Source organism: Notamacropus eugenii, chromosome 3 (genome assembly GCF_028372415.1).
Source record: "Notamacropus eugenii isolate mMacEug1 chromosome 3, mMacEug1.pri_v2, whole genome shotgun sequence".
Lineage (NCBI taxonomy): Eukaryota > Metazoa > Chordata > Mammalia > Diprotodontia > Macropodidae > Notamacropus > Notamacropus eugenii.
In genome coordinates this window covers 184056919-184076928 of record NC_092874.1, presented here as the reverse complement: position 1 = coordinate 184076928, position 20010 = coordinate 184056919, and the positions used below count along the sequence as shown (strand labels likewise).

At 34.3% G+C, this 20010-nt stretch overlaps 1 protein-coding gene across 6 annotated transcripts in view; it reads right to left on the bottom strand.

Moving 5' to 3' along the window:
* ABCC9 (ATP binding cassette subfamily C member 9) overlaps window positions 1-20010 on the bottom strand; it is a 195277-nt gene that overhangs the window by 90381 nt on the left and 84886 nt on the right. For all 6 annotated transcript variants that reach the window (XM_072653528.1, XM_072653532.1, XM_072653530.1 and 3 more), the window contains one exon: window positions 19164-19269. In XM_072653528.1, the coding sequence (XP_072509629.1) occupies window positions 19164-19269 (106 nt within the window). The remainder of the gene's footprint in view (window positions 1-19163; window positions 19270-20010) is intronic.

Below are 20010 nucleotides of genomic sequence, written 5' to 3'. Positions count from 1 at the left end.
AATATGATCCTCATTGGTGTTGACTCTTTCATTTTTAATATTCTAGGTAAATCTATCTAAACTCTGCTAATGAAGATGAACAATACCACAATATTCCAATAAGCAAATAACAAGATATTTCAAAACTAATTTACACTTGAATGATGAATGTGTAATAAGGTTTTGGGGTAACTATTTTCATTTGAACTGTGTTCATATTAATATTTTCTGAATATATTCCAACTCATAGTTAGTTGTCAGAAGTATGCTTTGTAAGGAATTATGCTAGCTATTACATGCTAGGATGTGTTTAAAATTGTACCATAGTAAATAAGGGCCATCTGTGTGAGAATAAATTCATTAGGAATAATTCATTCAAAAGAGATAAAAATGAATAATTGACCAGATTTTGACCTACAACGTAAATGAGAACAGAGATATAGCTAGTGCAAAAACCACAATAATATCTTCCCTTGCCAGTCTGCTGATGGTTGAAATTCACTGAACCACAATGGCTGGTAGGTTGGAGAGAAGCTTTCCATTACTCAATTACAAATAAGGTTAAAATAGAAATACCATTGGCAGTTAATGTATTAACTTCATAGTAATTTTAATAGATCAGACATCAGAATTTTTCCTAAGAACAGGCTTTGAAAAAAAGGGGAAAATTATAAAGACCAGGAACATCTGAACTGAGAAGACACAGAGAAGATGACATCAAAGAATAGGAAAGACAAATTTCTGATTTTTTCATAACTTCATCTTGAGTCTACTTCCAGCTGGTAATGTTTTGGAGTCTGTCAAAGGCACTAGTTTCATTAATGCTACTTAAAGTCCTTATACTTTATTGTTTTTATTGGAATTACACACTGCAGGCCAGAGCCCACTGACAAATGATCGTCTAGGCTGGAAGTTTGTGTAATAGTCCCTCAGAATTATCAAATAGACACAAAGAAAAAAAGGATGATTTTAAGTTTCCTTGGTTAACCATTAACCTTCTCTCACTACCACAGAGGTAACTGGTTCAAAGTAATGCTTTAGGAAAGTTTAGTTTTGTTATTATATAACTGTTTCTATGTCACTGCTTCCATTTATATTTCCTTGATTTTTTTTAAACTTCCTGGTGTGTACGGCCTTAACATAAAGTAACAACTCTTTTCTCTATGAGGAAAGAAAATAAAAACTCTTTAAAGCAAAAATTCCGAGAACTTACTGCATATGTTCTCCTCCCTGAAAAATTCAAAATAAACTTCATAAAGGAAGATGGTGTCATAAAAGCAGGGACCTGTTAGAGTTTTTCCCCCAATCCCCTCAAAAAGCCTGTAAAAATGACTCTAAACTAATTCTAGAGCAGCAGAAGCCACAAAAGGACAGAGTGAAGCAGATTTCCAGTCCAAGACACTCTGGAAGATCTACAGGAAAGGTCCATTGCACCAGGGTAGGAGCAGAGATCAGTTCAGCATGGGCTGTGCCCCAGGAAAGGACAGAGATGGAGCAGACCTAAGGAGACTGTGAATTGCTGGTTGCTGCTGTGATTTTCAAACTTTTCAACACATGGATGCCAAAGACAGCTTCAAAGATCAGTGGAAAGAAAATACACCTTAAAAAGAGACTAACCCAAAAGACAAAAGAGGTCCAAAAAGCCAATGAGGAGAAGGATGCCTTAAAAAGCAGAATGGGCCAAATGGAAAAAGAGGTCCAAAAACTCAATGAAGAAAGTAATTCTTTAAAAATTAGAATGGAACAAATGGAAGCTCATGACTTTATGAAAAATCAAGAAATTATGAAACAAAACCAAAAGAATGAAAAAATATAAGACAATATGAAATTGCTCACTGGAAAAACAACTGACCTGGAAAATGGATCCAGGAGAGAATTTTAAAATTATTAGACCACCTGAAAGCCATGATCAAAAAAGGGCCTAGACATCATCTTTCAAGAAATTATCAAGAGAAATTGCCCAGATATTCTAGAACCAGAGGGTAAAATAGAAATGGAAAGAATTCACTGATGACCTCCTGAAAGAAATCCAAAAAGAGAAACTCCCAGGAATATTGTAGCCAAATTTCAGAATTCCCAAGTCAAGTAGTTGAGAGGAATGTACTAGGAGAAAGAGAAAGGGAGAGGTAGAATGTAGTAAATCATCTCATATAAAAGAGGCAAGAAAGAGCTTTTACAATGGAGGGGAAGAAGGGGAAGATGAGAGGGAATAAGTGAGCCTTCCTTTCATCAGATTTCACTTCAGGAGGGAATAACACATACACACTCAATTGGGTATGGAAGTTTATCTTATGCTACAGGAAAGTAGGGGGGAAGAGGATGAGAGGGGGATAATAGAAGGGATGGCAAATTGGGGGAAGGGGTAATCAGAAGCAAACACTTTAGCAGAGGGCCAGGTCAAAGAAGAGAATAGAAAAAATGGAGAGTGGGGCAGGATAGAGGGAAATATAATTAGTCTTTCACAACATGATTGTTATGGAAATGCTTTGCATGACCACACATGTATTACCTATATCAAATTGCTTGCCTTTTCAATGGGTAGATGAGGAAGGGGGAAGGGAGAGAATGTGGAACTCAAAGCCTTAAAAATTAATGTTAAAAATTATTTTTACATGCAACTTGGAAATAAGATATATAAGAAATGGGGTATAGAAATCTATTTTGCCTACAAGAAAATAGAAAGGAAGGGGATAAGGGAGTGGGAGTGATAGAAGGGAGGGCAGATTACAGGAAAGGGTAAGGGAAAGGGTACATGCTGTCCTAGTGTGTGGGGAGGGGGGGGATGGGGAGAAAATTTGAAATTCAAAATTTTGTGGAAGTGAATGGTGAAAACTGAAAATAAATAAATTTAAATTAAAAGATTAAAATTTAAAAAGTCAAAGTCAGGAAACAGAGAGGTCTTTCTTAGAAAATGGTGGGAAGGTAATTTTTGGCCAGCTGTAGTTTGTTTTGTTTTATTATTATTTCCCAAGTAAGTATATTGATCATATTTAGCATAATGGCTAGGCTTGAAATCAGAAAGATTCAAACTCCATCTCTGATGTTTTACTACTGTGTAATTTTGGGCAAGTCATTTAACTTTATCAGCTAGGTCACATATTGGTCAAGACCTGCATGAGGGGAGGAGTCCCCTATTCTTCGGAGGCAAAGAAGTTGCTTTCTTGAATTGTCAGCTTTCACTATCAATAATAATTATGCCTCTATCACTTTTATCCCAATTGATTTTCTAAAAAAATCTATTTTATTTTCAATAAAATAACTGTTATATCAATGATTTGACTATATTTTGTTGTATCTGTTTTAATGATTTTCTTGGATAGAAATATGCTAACTAATAATGCCAAACTTAGAAAAACTAAATAATTTTCAAGTGCCTTTAAATGTTCTTAATATTTAAATATATAATTTTCTCAGGGAAGGAAGAAGACAACTTTTTGCTTTTAAAAATGGGGAGAGACTGAGTTTATATTAACTAATCACCTTGGGTGTTCTTCTAAAATCACTTTACACTAAGGTAATTGTCAACAAATTCTTTTTTTGGTCAGCTACAGTATTCATTTCACCCATCGCATATAAGTAGTTAATAAAGTACTTGGTTCTCTGAAAGAAACAATACCAAAATTTGAAAAACTTAAAGAACATACTAGGTTCAAAGGGACAGGCTAAATTGTACAAGGAATTCAGTCAATATGTCTTCTATAGTAATATACAATGAGCCAGCAAAGCGTAATAGAAAGAATAAAAAAACACTTTGTATCTGAGTACCTCTATACAAAATCAAGTTTCCAAGTTGTGTTATTTTCTTACTGTATGATCCACTGGACTTACTAGCTATTACCTGAATTATGGCAATTCCCATCTTTGCACATTCTCACAATTCATTCATAATGAGCACTTATTGAGTACCTTCCATTTGTAGATCAAAAAATATGAAAAGTTCAGATGTATGAATTTAATAGAAAAGCTAATGAGTTCCAATTTGGACATGTATGATATGATTATGAAGCATTCAGGTAGAGATATCCAACAGGCAGTATGGTCCTAGCAATCAAGGGAGAGATGAAGGATGGATATGTAGATCTGAGTCATCTGTACATACATAGCTGGATCTAACAAATAGCTAATAAGATCACTAAATGATGGAGAGACAAACAGACAAGAGAAAGACAAAGAGAAACAGAAACAATCAGATGGACAAAGACAGACACCAAGACTCAGAGTCAGAAAGGGGAGGTGCACAGAACAGAGCCCTAGAGTACATCCAACACTCAAAAGGAAGGTGAAGGGGACATAGTATCCAGCAAAAGATACTGAGGAGTAGCAAGACAGGAAAAGGACAAGGAGAGAATATTGTCACAAAACTCCAGGAATAAGAGAGCACCTGAACTCTAAACCAATACTCCTGTAATTCTCTAAAAAGTGTGATAAGCAAAAGTAAAGATGGAACAGCTTTCCCAGACAAATATAGTATGAAGCAGTAGTCATCAAAAGTAAAGTATTTCTTATTATTTAAAAACAGAAAACTAACAGGTTTAGACCATCAACTTAGAGAACAAACTGCCAGCTTCAAACAGATATACAACCAAAATATAAAAAGAACAGATTTTTTTAAAATGGAGGACAACAAATGGAGAGATGCCTTTCATAACAGTGACTATGGGGATAAATCTTAACCAAACAAGTGATAAAATTTTATGAAAAGTAATTGGAAAGTTTTACATGAGCAAAATCAACACATTTATTATATGAAATAAAACTTTTGGTTGAAAAATTTTTGTTTCAGATGTCTCTGATAAGGGTAAGATATCTATGTAAAGAATATAACATCATATATAGGAAATTAATAAACATGACTGTAAAGTGCTCTAAACATTCATTCCACCAGTAGATAAATGACCAAAGCATATGAATAAAAACAAAGATTTTTTTTTACTTTGAGGATATTTTATTGTTGTTATCACTAAACAGAAGAATGATAAACTATTAACAGCTATAGTAAATATTGCTCCAATACACCAATAATAAGAAATATTACAATTTTAGCAACTTGGAGGCTGCATCTTTTAACCTTTAATGAGCAACGATGACAAATGAAAGCAATAATCAGAGTTTGAGTGGCCACAGGCAGATAGACACACTAGAACACTATTGAATAAACTGTGGATTATTCCAACAACTCTGGAAATACCATTCAGAAATAAGTAAAAAAAAAAAAAAAGATCCTAAATACTGATACTGCTAATGTTATACTTCAAGGAAATTAAAAACAGAAACATTCCATATACACCAAAATACTCAGAGCAACCCCTTTTGTGATGGCAAAGAGCCAGAAACAAAATGGAATCCAATGATTGGAGAATAATGAAGCAAATAGTAATACATGAATGAAATGCATTATTATTGTATCATATGAAATGATGATTATGAGGAATTCAGAGAGATATAAGAAGACTTGTATGAACTGATGCAGAGTGTGCTAAATAAAATCAGGTAACGATGAAAACAATGGATATACAAAGGACAATAAAGAAAACTACTATAAAATTATTATAAATGAGCTTGTCTCAAAGAAAAAGTTGAGAATGGGGAACTATGTGTCTAGAGTGTTGCATTTGCTTTCAGATGCAACTGATGTATAAATGGCTTCAATGAACCATATATAAGTATTATATGTATATATATATATACACATGTATACATATGTGTGTTCTGTGTGTATCTTTGTTACAAGAAAAGATTCACTGCAGTGGATGATAGAAGTATATATGAAAATGAATATGATGAAAAACTCACGGATCAACCAAACTTCTAAAAAACAAGAAAATAAGAGGCAAAAAGCTGTTCCATGGCTGTAGTAGCCTCTCCAGAAGATACTGCACTTCAAGAAAATATAATATTTTAAAAAGCTGGCTCTAGAATCAAACCAGAATGCTACTAGGTCAATTTAAGAAAAAAGATAGTAGATTAGGACAATGCTATAGATAGTTTACTTATATTTCAGCACATTTTGATAAAGCATCACATACTGTACTTGTGTAAAAGATGGAGCAATACGGGTTAGATGACAAAACATTTAGATAACTTTAGACATGGTTGAATGGTTGGACTCAAACAGTAGTTATTAGTAGGCCAATGTTAGTTTGGAAAGAGGTCTCCAGTGAAGTGCCTTGGGTATCTCTGCTTAGTTCTGTGCTTTTTACAGTTTTTATAATACACTTAGATGAAATAGTAGGTGGTAAGCTTATCGATTTATAGATGGCAAAAAGTTAGAAAAGATAACTGAGACACCGAATGATGGGGTCAGCTTCTAAAAAGATCTTGGGCGGCTTAATCAGTGGACCAAAGATGAAAATTAATAGACATAAATGTCTTACATTTGGGTTCCAAAATTTTACTTCACAGGTATAAGACAGGAAAGGTATGGTTAGACAGCAATCTATGTGGAAGAAATCTGGGGGTTTCAGTGAAATGTTAGCTTAATATGGATCAACAGTGAACTGTAGCAGTCAAAAAAATTAATATGATCTTGGATTGTATCAAAAAACCATAGTTTCTAGGAATAAGGAATAATAGCTTCTCTGTGTACTGCCCGGGTCATACCTCACCTAGAGTACTATGTTCAACATCCATGTCATATAAGTTTTGGTTGAAGGATTTGGAGCTGAGTACCAGGGAGAAAAGAAGACTCAGGGAGAATATGAACGCTGACTTCCAATACTTTAAATCTGTCATGAGGAAGAAACATTTGACTTGTGCTGCTTGCCTCTTGGTCAAGGAATAATTTGTGGAAGTGGAACAGATGCAAATGTAGTCTTACTTTCATGTAGAACTTCCGTGAAAATACAGCTATCCAAAACTGAAATGGAGACCTTGGGATGTAGGGAACTCTCACACAATAGAAATCTTCAAGCATAGGCTGGATGACAACTTGCTGTATTGGGGATTCTTTTGGGTTATAGTTGCACAAAGTTATTACTGAGGTCTCTTCCAACTTTGAAATCTGGTGATTCTGACATGAATGAGCTACCCATTCAACTGTAAGATATTTTTCATAAAACTGGTTTTTTTCAATGATTATAGATTTCATTTAGAAGGATCTCCAATATTCCAGGGTTTGATGCCATCAAACACCAGAGACCTTTATCAAGTACAGGGAATCCCTTTTCTGTTTAGAATCTCTACTGGGTATCCTCTAAGATAATAGCAAATACCTATGGCCAACACAAGTCTCCCTGTTTATGCCTCACTTGAAATAAAGAAATCAAATGGCACTGAACAAAAGTTTTTCTGTTTCTACCTTTTTCAAGCAATCTTCTATGAGATTTGTATATGTGTGGGAGATACTTTGTTGAAGACCCTTTAAGGTGACATTTTACTATAACAAAAGAAATGCTTTTTTATAGTCAATAATAAATAGAGTAGGATCTTTTATTCTCTATAATTTTCAGTCACTTTTGTAAGTGTAAAAATTTAGTCTTCAAAATATAATTTATAAATACTTATTTTCTCCTCTTTACATTCTTCAGTAAGGAAACATCAGCATTTTCATGATGACTCACCAAGGATATACCTACTACTCATCCTTAGATAATCTCATCACCAGGAAAGTCAACATGGAGACTGCTTCAGCCTTGCTATTCAAACCCCATCAGCTTACTCCTTCTCTAGAAGTCAGAGCTAAAAAATTTCCTCCTGTTGCCTCTTTCTATGGAGGGATCAAAATCACAGCCATCTCTTCATTTGCCACCAGTTGCTTTGCTTCGTTTCATGCACTGGCACTTTTGTGTACTGTTTTCCTCATTAGATTATAAACCTGAGGGAGTTTATTTTTTTTATTTGTATCACTAGCACTAAGCTGGTACACCTGGTACATAATAGGAAATTAATAAATGTTTATTATGAAGCATACTATCTTCCTCCAGAGAAAGAACTGATATTGTCTGAATACAGACTAAAGCAAGTTGTTTCACTTTCTTCCATTCTGTTTCTTCTATTTGAGTCTTCTAGCACAAAATGACTAATATGGAGATGTTTTACATGATTGCACAGATATAATCTATGTCTGATTGCTTACCATCTCAGGGAGGGGGACGGTAAGAGGAGGAGAAGGATAGAATTTGGAACACAAAACTAAAAAAATGTTAAAATTGGTTTTGCCATGTAGTTGCAAGGAGGGGAAATAATATATATATATACCTATGTTACATATATATATATATACATATATATATAAAATGTACATCAAATAGTATAATTTTAATAAAAATTTTTGAGATATGAAATGAGGCATTACTGGATATAAATATCTTCTAAGATGCCTTTATCCATAATAAAAGATTTGATTTTTTAAAGCATTTGACATGTTCTCTTCCCCAAAATATACTGAGATCCTCATTGTCTTCAAAATCATGTGACCTCCAACAAAGACTTTCCCTGTTTGTTTGGTGTGGCTCAGAGGTGCTTTCCATTTTTCTTCTCTTTAGTTTCATTCCTATTTTTTTTGTGTGGACACATTGAGGATTATGATGGCAAAGTTTAAAAGTGGCAAGTACAGTGTCATTGATGAAAAATATTATAAATACTTAGGTGAAAAGTTATAAAATGCTTAAGGATCTTTTCCCTTTCATCTTCTTTCTGTTTCATCCTTAATTGCCCTTGGACGATCTGGCTAAATTGAATATCTCATAAAGCACTGTGCAAAATTATTATTTTTCTGTCCACTGCTTCTCTTCTCTACATTTTATGAGGTGATACCAGTTATACCAACATCCTCCTTCATAAGACTTTAAAACCAAGTTTATGTTCTAAACTGATGTTGCCCTTGGCAACACTTGTCAAGGAGAAAAGTGTGTGCTGACGAAGATAATTTTCTAGACTCTTTTAGTCTCTTAATTGTGGCAACTGATTTATATTACTTAAACTCCCTTCGCAAATGCTGATGGTTTGTGTTGATGTCTGTATTTTACCAATTTTCCATTTCTAACTAGGTCAAACTGGAACTTCCTCAATTCATGGTCATAATGTCATCTTATTTTTATTTTAGTTTGATGTTAATTTAGATCTTTGCTCTAACAAGTCAATGCTCTGTGCAGAGTCAGCTGATTTGGAAATTGCTCTCATATCAGTAACCAATAAGTTTCTACTACAATAGTATCAATTTTATTTTTTTTTAATTATTTGATCCTCAGCATGTCTAACTCTTCTTACTTTTTCTCTTGAAAAAAAAAATATAGTCACCTGCCTTTGCTCTATCTTATTTCTAAGAAGTTTCCTTTTTTTAATATTTAAAAATAAATTTATAGTGAAATATTTTGTTTTTACATTGCCTAAATTTCTTCATGTATCTTTCCCCCTCTCTTCTTCCAGAGAATATCTGCCATAAATATCTATTTTAAAAATGAGGAAAAAGACAAAAATGAGCAAAATGAAATAATTTCTCAAAAAGCATAACTACATGTATGTAGTTGTATATATACACACACAGAGACACACATAGTGTGCCACTCTCATGTGCCCCATACATCTGTAGGCAGCATTTTTCACAACACTTCTTTGGTTCTGCTTGTTCTTTGAAATTTTTGAAATACCCATTTTTGATTGTGTTCACTCTGCATCAATTCATGAATATGCTTTACAATACTCATCATATTTGCTGCATCTTATTATATAGCACAATTCCATTATGTTTACAGATGACAATTTGCTTCCCATTGCCCACCCCATCCCCCCAAAATGGGCATCTGCTTTGTTTCTAGTTTTCTGCTACTATAAACACTGACTATTCTTTTCTCTTTTTATCTCTTCCAATTTTCTTGGTGTGAGATGAAACCTTAGGTTGTTTTGGTTTGTACTTCTCTTAGTGTCAGTACTTTGGGTCATTCTTTCACATAATTTTAATAGCAGTTCTTTTGAGAACTGTTTGTTCATATCTCTTTGACCATTTTTCTTTTGAGGTCAGAGAGCAGAGACAAGTAGAAGAAAGTAAAAGAATATAACAAAGAACAAGGATAACAATGTAAGGAAGTATGATGCCTGCTAGAATAAACAACAGTGACTCTGAGAAGAAGGGTCCATGCCCTATTATAGGAACAGAAGACAGCAACAACACAGGAGAATTGCTAACGAAAGAGCAAGCACATACAGAATTCCTGGGGAAGGAGGAAAGTTGATATCCTCTCTTACTGGGACCCTACCTAGGGTAATACAGTACAAGATCTGGGATCATTAGTATGGTACAGTGGGAAGAAAAAGGGATATGAAATCAGAAGACTTTGAGTCATATCCCAACTTGACTATTTGCTAACAGAAGCTTTGGCCATGTTACTCAATTTCTTTGGAACTCAGTTTCAATCAATTAATCAAAAAGTATTTAACAAAGTACCTACTATGTGCCAGACACTGTGCTAGGCAATGGGAATAGAAGTATAAAGAATGCAACAGTACCTACACTCATAGGTTTAAATTTTAATGGGTTGGGAGAGAGGGAGTAGACAACAAGTACATATAAAATTAATAAATACTAATATATCAAATGTAGTTTATCAATCAATATTTATTAAGTGTCAGGCATTGTATCAAATCCTAGGGACACAAAAAAAGGCAAAAGACAGCTCCTGCTCTCAAGGAGTTTACAGTCTAACAGGGAAGACAACATGCAAACAAATATCTACAAAACAAGCTCTACACAGGATAAATAAAAAATACTCAGTAGAGGTAAATGCAATAATCATCTGCTATGAGTGCTATTAGGGGAAAGGACACTGAACTTGGTGATGTGGGAGAAATGGCACTAGCAGTTTGGGAGGGGTTAAGACAGACTTCATGCATTAGGTGGTGCTTGATCTATATCTTACCAGGACAGGAGACCTGAAGTGCAATGACAAAGAGATGAGTGTAATGTGTGAAGAACACAGTGAAGGTCAATTTGGCTGGACTGTGGAATGCAAGGCATGGAAAAATGTTCAGAGGGACTGGAAAAATAGGTTGAGATGAACCTGCGTAGAGCTTAAAAACTAAATAAAAGAGTTTATATTAGGGGTGAGAAAGAAAATTGCTCTGGAAAAAGGAGGGAAGAGATCAAATGGTATAAATTATCCCACATAAAAGAGGCATGAAAAAGCTACAATAATGGAGAGTATGGAGTGGAGGTTAAAGTTTAAACCTTATTCTCATCAAAATTGACTCAAAGAGGGAATGACACACATACTCAGTTGGATGTAGAAATTTATCTTACCCTATAAGGAAGTAAATGGGGACAGGGAATAACAGAAAGGGAAGGAGGTACTGATAAAAGGGAGAGTATATTGGGGAAGACAGTGATCAGAAGTAAAACACTTGTGAGGAGAGAAGGCTGGGAGGTAAGGGGGAGATAAACAAACAAAAAATAGCATGGGGTGAAATACACAGTTAGTTATCATAACTATAAATGTGAAAAGGATGAACTCGCCCATAAAACAGAAGTGGACAGAAAAATTGATTAAAAACCAGAATCCTACAATAAAAAATCCTAGAAGAAACACCTGAAACAGAGATATACATATGGTAAAGGCAAGGGGCTAGAGTAGAATCTATTATGTTTCAGCTGAAGCAAAGAAAGGAGGGATTGCAATCATGATCTCAGATGAAGCAAAAGCAAAAACAGATCTAATTAAAAGACATGAAGGAAACTATATCTTGCTGAAAGATACCATAGACAATGAAGTCACATCAGTACTAAACATACATGCACCAAACGGTACAGCATCTAAATTTTTGAAGAAGTTACAAGTGGAAATAGATAATACAACTACACTAATGGAGTACCGCAACTTTCCCCTGTCAGAACTAGATAAATCTAACTAAAAATAAACGAGAAAATAGTTACAGAGGTAAATAAAATTCTGGAAAAGTTAAAATATGATACATCTCTACAGAAAACTGAATGGGAATAGAAAGAAATATACCTTTTTCTCAGCAGTACATGGAACCTACACAAAATCTGATCAAATATGAGGACATAAAAAAATCACAACCAAATACAGAAAAGCAAAAATAGTAAACACATACTTTTCATATCAGAGTGCAATAAAAATGTACCCAATAATGGAAAATGGAAAGATAAATTAAAAATTAATTGGAAATTAAATAATCTAATCCTAAAAAACAAGTGAGTCAAAGAATAAATAATAGAAACAATCAAAAATTCCAATTAAAGTGAATGACAACAATGAGACAACATACCAAAATTTATGGGATGCAGGCAAAGCAGTACTTAGGGAAAAATTTATATCTCTAATTGCTTACATCCATAAAATAGAAAAAAAACAGATCAATGAACTAAAGAAACCAAAAAAAGGACAAATTAAAAATCCCCAATTAAACACTAAGGTGGAAATACTGAAATTCAAAGAAGACATTAATAAAATTGAAAGAAAACAATTGAACTAATAAATAAAACTAGAAGCTTGTTTTGTGAAAGAACAATAAAATAGACAAAACATTGGTTAATTTGATTTTTTAAAAAGGAAAGAAGAAAAACAAATTACTAGTATCAAAACTGAAAGCGCTAAATTCACTACCAATTAAAAGGAAATTAAGGCAATTGTTAGGAGCTATTTTGCTCAATTATACACCAGTAAATTTTACAATCTAAATGAAATGGATCAATACCTAGAAAAATATAAATTATACAGATTAACAGAAGAAGAAATAACATTACTTAAATAATCCAACCTTAGAAAACCATCAATGAACATCCTAAGAAAAAGTCCCCAGGACCAGATGGATTCACAAGTGAATTCTACTAAACATTTAAAGAACACTTAATTCCAAAACTATATAAACTATTTGGAAAAATAAGCAATGAAGGAGTCCTACAAAATTACTTTTGTGACACAAATATGATGCTGATCTCTAAATCAGGAAAGAGCCAAAACAGGGGAAAATTATAGAACAATTTGCCTAATGAATATTGATGCAAAAATTTTAAATAAAATACTAACAAAGAGATTATAGCAATACATCACAACGATCATACAAAATGACCAGGTGGGATTTATGCCAGAAATTCAGGGCTGGTTCAATATTAGGAAAACTATCAGCATAATTGACTATATCAATAACAAAACCAACAGAAAACATATGATTATCTCAATAGGTGCAAGAAAAGTCTTTGACAAAATACAGCACTCATTCCTATTAAAAAACGCTAGAAAGCATAGGAATAAATGGACCTTACCTTAAGATGATAAGTACTATTTATCTAAAACCATCAACAAACATTATTTGTAATGAGAAAAAGCTAGAAGCCTTCCCAATACAATAAGGGGTGAAGCAAGGATGCCCATTATCACCTCTATTATTTAATATTGTATTAGAAATGTTCGCCATAGAAATAAGAGAATAAAAAGAAATTAAAAGCATTAGAAAAGACATTGAGAAACAAAATTATCACTCTTTGCAGATGATATGATATTATACTTAGAGAATCCTAGAGAATTAACTAAAAAACTCTTTGAAATTATTAACAACTTTGGCAAAGTTTAAGAATACAAAATAAACCCACATAAATCATAGGCATTTCTATATATTTACAACAAAGTCCAGCAGCAAGAGATAGAAAGAGAAATTCCATTTAAAATAACTGCAGACAACATAAAATACTTGGGAGTCTACCTGTCAAAACCAACCCAGGAACTATATGAACATAACTTTAAAATACTTTTTCACACAAATAAAGTCACATCTAAACAACTAAAAAATATTAATTGCTCACAGGTAGGTCAAGCCAATATGATAAAAATGACAATTCTATCTGTATTAATCTGTTTATTCAACACCATACCAATCAAGCTACAAAAAATTATTTGATAGACCTAGAAAAAATAATATCAAAATTCATCTGGGAGAACAAAAGCTCAATGATATCAAGTGGATCAATGAATAAAATGTAAAAAAAAAAAAGGTGGTCTAGCCGTATGAGATCTCAAACTGTATTATAAAATGATAAATATCAAAACAATCTGGTACTAGTTAAGAAATAGAGTGGTGGATCAATCAGTGGAGTAGATAAGGTACAAATTATCATAAATAGTCATAGTAATCTAGTATATGATAAACCCAAATATGCAAGCTTTTGTAACAAAAACTCATTCTTTAACAAAAACTTCTGGTAAGACTGGAAAACAGTATGGCAGAAACTAGGTATAGACCAACATCTGACACCATGAACCAAGATAAGGTCAAAATATATACATGATTTACACATAAGGTATGATACCATATGCAAATTAAGAGAGCATGGAAGAGTTTATCTGTTAGATTTATGGATTAGGGAAGAATCTGGGCCAAAGAAGATATAGAAAGCACTACAAAATGTAAAATACATGATTATGATTACACAAAATGTAAAATACATGATTATGATTTTACAAAATTTAAAGATTTGCAAAAACAAAACCAATGCCACCCAAATTAAAAGGAAAACAGAAAACTTGGGGCAAATTTTGCAACAGGCATTTCTGATAAAGGCCTTTTTTTCTCAAATATGTAGAAAACTGAGTCAAATTTGTAAAAATACAAATCTTTCCCAATTGAAGAATGGTCAAAGACATGAACAGGGAGTTTTCAGACAAAGAAATCAAAGCTGTCTATAGTGATATGAAAAAATAGTCTAAATCACTATTGATCAGAGAAATACAAATGAAAACAACTTTGAGGTATCACTTCACACCTATCAGAGCGTCTAATATGACACAAACGGAAAATGTTAGATGTTGGAAGGGATGTGGGAAAACCGGGACACTAATGCACTGTTGGTAGTGTTGCGAACTGATCCAACAATCCTGGAGGGCAATATGGAACTATGCCCAAAGGGCTATAAAACTGTGTGTTCCCTTTGATCCAATAATACTACTCACTGCTAGGTCTATATTCCAAAGGCATCCCATAAAAGGGAAAAGGACCTATTTCTACAAAAGATGTTTATAGCAGCTTTTTTTTTTGGTGTCTAAGAATTGAAATCAAAGGGATGCCATCAGTTGGAGAATGGCTAAGCAAGTTGTGGTATATGATTGTAATGGAATATTATTGTGCTGTAAGAACTGACATGCAGGATGATTTCAGAAAAACCTGGAAAGATTTACAAGAACTGATGCATGCTGAAGTGAACAGAACCAGGAGAACATTATGTGCAGTAATAGCAATAGTATTTAATGAAAACCTGTGAATAATATCTGATGAGGTTACGGAAGGAGAAGGGAATAGGGATAATAAACTAGAAAAAGAAACTCAGAAGGGGGTCACACAAGAAGGAGGCAAACTAAGGCAGAAAGTATCATGAAAACTTAGCTAAGACAGTGACCAATAGTATCAAATAAAGCAGATAAGTCAAGAAGGCTTAAGACTGAAAAAAGAACATCAGATTTAGCAATTAAGAGATCATCGACAACTTTAGAGAGGGCAGCTTCAAGTCAAGTGATACTGAAGTTTTCTTATTTGTAAAAATCAGGGTTTGAATTAGATGCCCTGTAAGACTGTTTCAGCTCTAAACCTATGATCCCATAATCCTATTGAAAGTGGCCTCAGATCAGCATCTATTCCTTACTCTGTGTAAATAAATTTGGACTGTTTTGAAGCCTTGTAAGCATGAATGTATACAAGGATCCTGGTGGTCACTATTAGGAACTGTTAGATACTACTATTCATCCTTTATCCTGGGATTGAAGTAATGAGCAACTACAGTGAGAGGTTCTGAAACTGTGTCTGGACTTTTTTGGCAAGATTGGACCTCTGATCAAAGGGTTAAATCTGTATTCATGTAATAAACTGCTGCCATAAGATAAAAGGACTTCCAGTTACAGATAGAAGTCCGATAATTCACAGATGACAGTATCAAAGAACAAAGCCAACAATAAAATCCATGCCTTTGGATGACACTACACAAACATACTAAGTATAGGTAATTTTAAAAGTGACTAATTTAACTCTTGGATATCACAGTGTCTTTGAATGAGAGATAAAAATCCAACTGTACTATGGTCAAAAGAGACCACATTTGGATTATAGTGATTTACTATTAAGCATTTCAGAAAGGACATCAACTATACAGAGCGTGATCCTGAGAACATGTCCAAATCCATCACTCTTTCTACTACGCTTTCACTTCCATTTTTCTTGACATTATGCCTCTATTAATACAATTTTAAAATCACATTGCCTTTTTTGGCTGCCATATAAATTTTCCATATGATCATAGTATCATATATCTAGAGCAGCAAAGGTTCTCAGAAACCATCTAATCTAAGTCTCTCATTTTACAGATGATTAAACTGAGGCCAGAGGTGTTAAGTGACTTGCCTGAGTCACAGAGGAATCTTAATTTCTTATGGCACTTATGGCACAGGTGAGACATGAACCCAGATCTTCTGATTCCTGAGCCTGTACTCTTTCCATTATACCATGCTGGTTTATATGAAGCTTGTTTTGCCCTAAAACTTTCAAATCATTTTCATATAAACTGTTTTTCAACCATGCTAACTCCTCCTCCCTCAATATGATACTTATAGAGTTGATTTTTCTGGTCTACATGTGGTACCTCACTGGCTCTTAGTGATTACTACTTCCCAGTCTAAATGACCATAAGACATGTTTTAACCAATAAATTCTAGAATTTTGTCAGGAATCAAACTCAAGCTAATCAGTCTATAGTTTGAAGACTTTTCCCTCACTTTTTCTTGAAAATAAGGACATTTTCCCATCTCTTGCTTTTTGGCATTTCCCCAAAGGAGCTTGAGGCCATGCTATATAAGAATCATTTGAAGAAACTAGAAAAGAGAGCATTTCAGAGGGACAGGATAGTGATACACAAGTATTTGATGCTACTGGAAGAGGTGCTAGATGAGGTTTCATCACAGCAGTCAGAATTAAGAGCAATGGTTACCAGTTTCAGGAAGACAGATTATAAGACCAACATGAAGAAAAACTTTCTAACTGTGATACCTGGCCTAGGGTGTAATGAGATGTTTGGCAAACAGCGGTTTCTCTTTCACTAGAAATCTTCAGGTGGAGACTCACTCATCAGGGATGTCCTAATAAATGTTGGACTAGAGAACTTTTGACACTCCTTAGAACAAGTGATACTGATGTGATACCAAAGAATGATTGCTAATAAAAACAATAATGTTAAATATCAAAATGCTACATTGTAATCATGTAATTATTATATTACCTCTCCATGCTGTAAGCATCTTTCTAAGGCTCTAGAAAAAGTGTACACTTGCACAGGTAAAAGTGAATTGCCTCACCCAGGAGTTTCCCACACCAAGTAAATCACAGGTCCAGGTCCTTTCCCTTAGTCAAAATTAAACAGGAGACCTCCTTGCAGACTGTGCACAAGCCATTGAGAAGAAAGGGAATGCATAATGGAACAGCAGGGCAACGTACACTTTGGTTGAAAAGTTCCCTGCCTTCACAATAACCCTAGTTTGATTCTTCTGCATTTCAAATATAACGCGTTTTCATGGTAGGAATAGAAATAAAGCACTAGGAAATATCTTCTAAGTTACTGATATTATTTTCTTTAATTCTGTCGATCAACAAGCAGGTATTATATACCTTACACCAGGCACTGTGTTAAGTGCTAGAAATACAAAAAATAGTCCTTATCCTCAAGAAGCTTACATTTAGTAAGAGAGACAAGTAAATAAATAGATGCATACAGAGTATATGAAAGGCAATGTAATAGGGAAATGTGCTAGTGGGAGGGTAGAGGCCATTCTGGAAAGGCTTCTCTCAAGGGGTGGCATTTAAGGTGAGTCTCAAGGGAGGGTAACGATTCTATGAAGCAGAAGTAATAGATACATAGAACATTTTTAAGCACTATTTGTCAAGCACTATGCTAAGCACTGGGGGAAAAAACAGAAGAAAGCATGACAGCCCCTGCCCTCAGAGCTTACATTCTAATGAAAGAGGATCCCCATAAAGGTGCTCTAGGAAGGAGTAAAGGTGGGCAATGTGGCATTGAACAGGCTGGGAAATGATATGGAGCACTGAACCCCAGCAAGACAGGGCAAAAGTGTAGGGTTTAGGTTACCAGTAAGGAGGACGTAGAAGTCCTAATACAAATACAGAAGGCATATCTTGGGCTCAGTTGAAAAGAAGGAAAGAATTACAGCTCTAGCAAAGACACAGAAATTGAGTATGAAATGCCATGGGTGAACAATAACTGGGTCCAATATGGCTGAATCACAGCATATGTAGAGGTGAGTAAGGTATAAGAAGACTTGAAAGATAAAAAGGTGTTAGGTTTTATTTGATCCTGAAGGTAACAGGGTACCCTGTAGTTTACTGAATGTGTGGTAGGAGAGTGACTTGGGTATTAGGAAAATCACTTTGGCAGCTGAGCGGATAGTGGGTTGGAGTGGAGAGAGACTTGAGAAAGAGGGACCAATTAGAAAGTCATTTTAATATTTTAGCTAAGAAGTGATAAATGCCTCAACAAGGACAGTGGCTCTGTAAGTAAAAAGGAAATATAAATCTGAGTGATACTGCAAAGGTGGAGACTACAAGATTTAGCAACTAACTGGACATGTGAGGTAAGTTGGAAGACTCAAGGATGACACCAAGGGTACAAATGTGGGTGACTATGAGGATGGTGGCAACCTAGAAAGCAATGAGGAAGTTTGGAAGAGGAGAGAGTTTAGAGGAAAAGATAACAGTCTCTGTTTTGAACATAATTTTGAGGTTTGAGATCCTTATAGGACAACCAATTTAAAATGTTCAATAAGCAGCTGGTCCAATAAGTTGGTCCAATAAGCAGGAATGGAGATCAGGAGAAAGACTGGGGAAGACTATACAGAACTGGGGATCATTTGCATAGAGATGACAATTGAACCCATAAGAACTGATGAGATCTTCAAGTGAGAGAGAGTAGAGAGATAAGAATAGGACCTTAGGGCACCCACAATAGGTGAATATGGTATGAATGAAGTTTAACAAAGGAGACTGAAACAAAGTAATTCAACAGGTAGAAAGAAAATTAAAAGAAAACACTGTCATGAAAACCCATTCTACACCATTAAACTCTTCACTTTTATAAAGGATGCAAGTTTTTTGCTTTGCTTTTTAATTAGAGAATAGAATTTTAAATTAATTCTTTAAATATTACTCAATTTAGTTTTAAAGCAATATTTTAAAAAGAAACATACTTGCTCCAATGAACTTTTCCTTCTAGCGTCTGCATTTCGCCAAGTATTGCAAGAAGAAGAGAAGATTTTCCACAGCCTACTTGACCCACAATCATTGTCAACTGACCTATAGTAGTAAAACAAAATTCAATAATTGCATGAGATGGAAAATTCTGTATTGAATGTAATCTGAAAACATATTAAACAGCTCACATTTTACTTTGGATACCTTATACCACTCCAATATTATCAATGTGGGTATTCCATGATTCAGATTGTGACCCATCAGTGCCTACTCATCCTGTATAACTGCTATCTATATCTGACTATATGTCAATCACAAAGGGGTCTACCCAATGTACTAGGTGTCTTCCTTACTTTCTCTAGACTTTATGAGAAAAACTAATGGAGCATATCAGCTTTCCACCAATTATCAGCTCCTCTTACCATACATATTCCCTTCTTAGTTTAATTTTCAGTCATCCATTTCCTTTATGCCATCCTTTACATCACCCTCTCCACATGCTCCTCCACTGCCCTTTAGGTGATCCTTACCTTTAATTCTTTAGAGACTGTAGGATTCTATGGTTTGTAGCCATACATCATCTCTGAAAGATGATTATTATGAAAAGATGGGCCATTTTTCAGAAAGAAGCTTTAATTCATTAAAAGAACTTTGCAATTTTCCAGAAGCAATCCAGCCCATTCTTTTTCTGGTTTTCTGGGCTCATTTCATTGCCCATTTGATACATCCACATATTAGTATATACTGATTGATGAGTTATAGGAATTTTCCATCCAACTGCATATCATAACTTACAGTGAGATAATAAATGTAAAGTGTTTTGCAAATTTTAAGTCACTATCT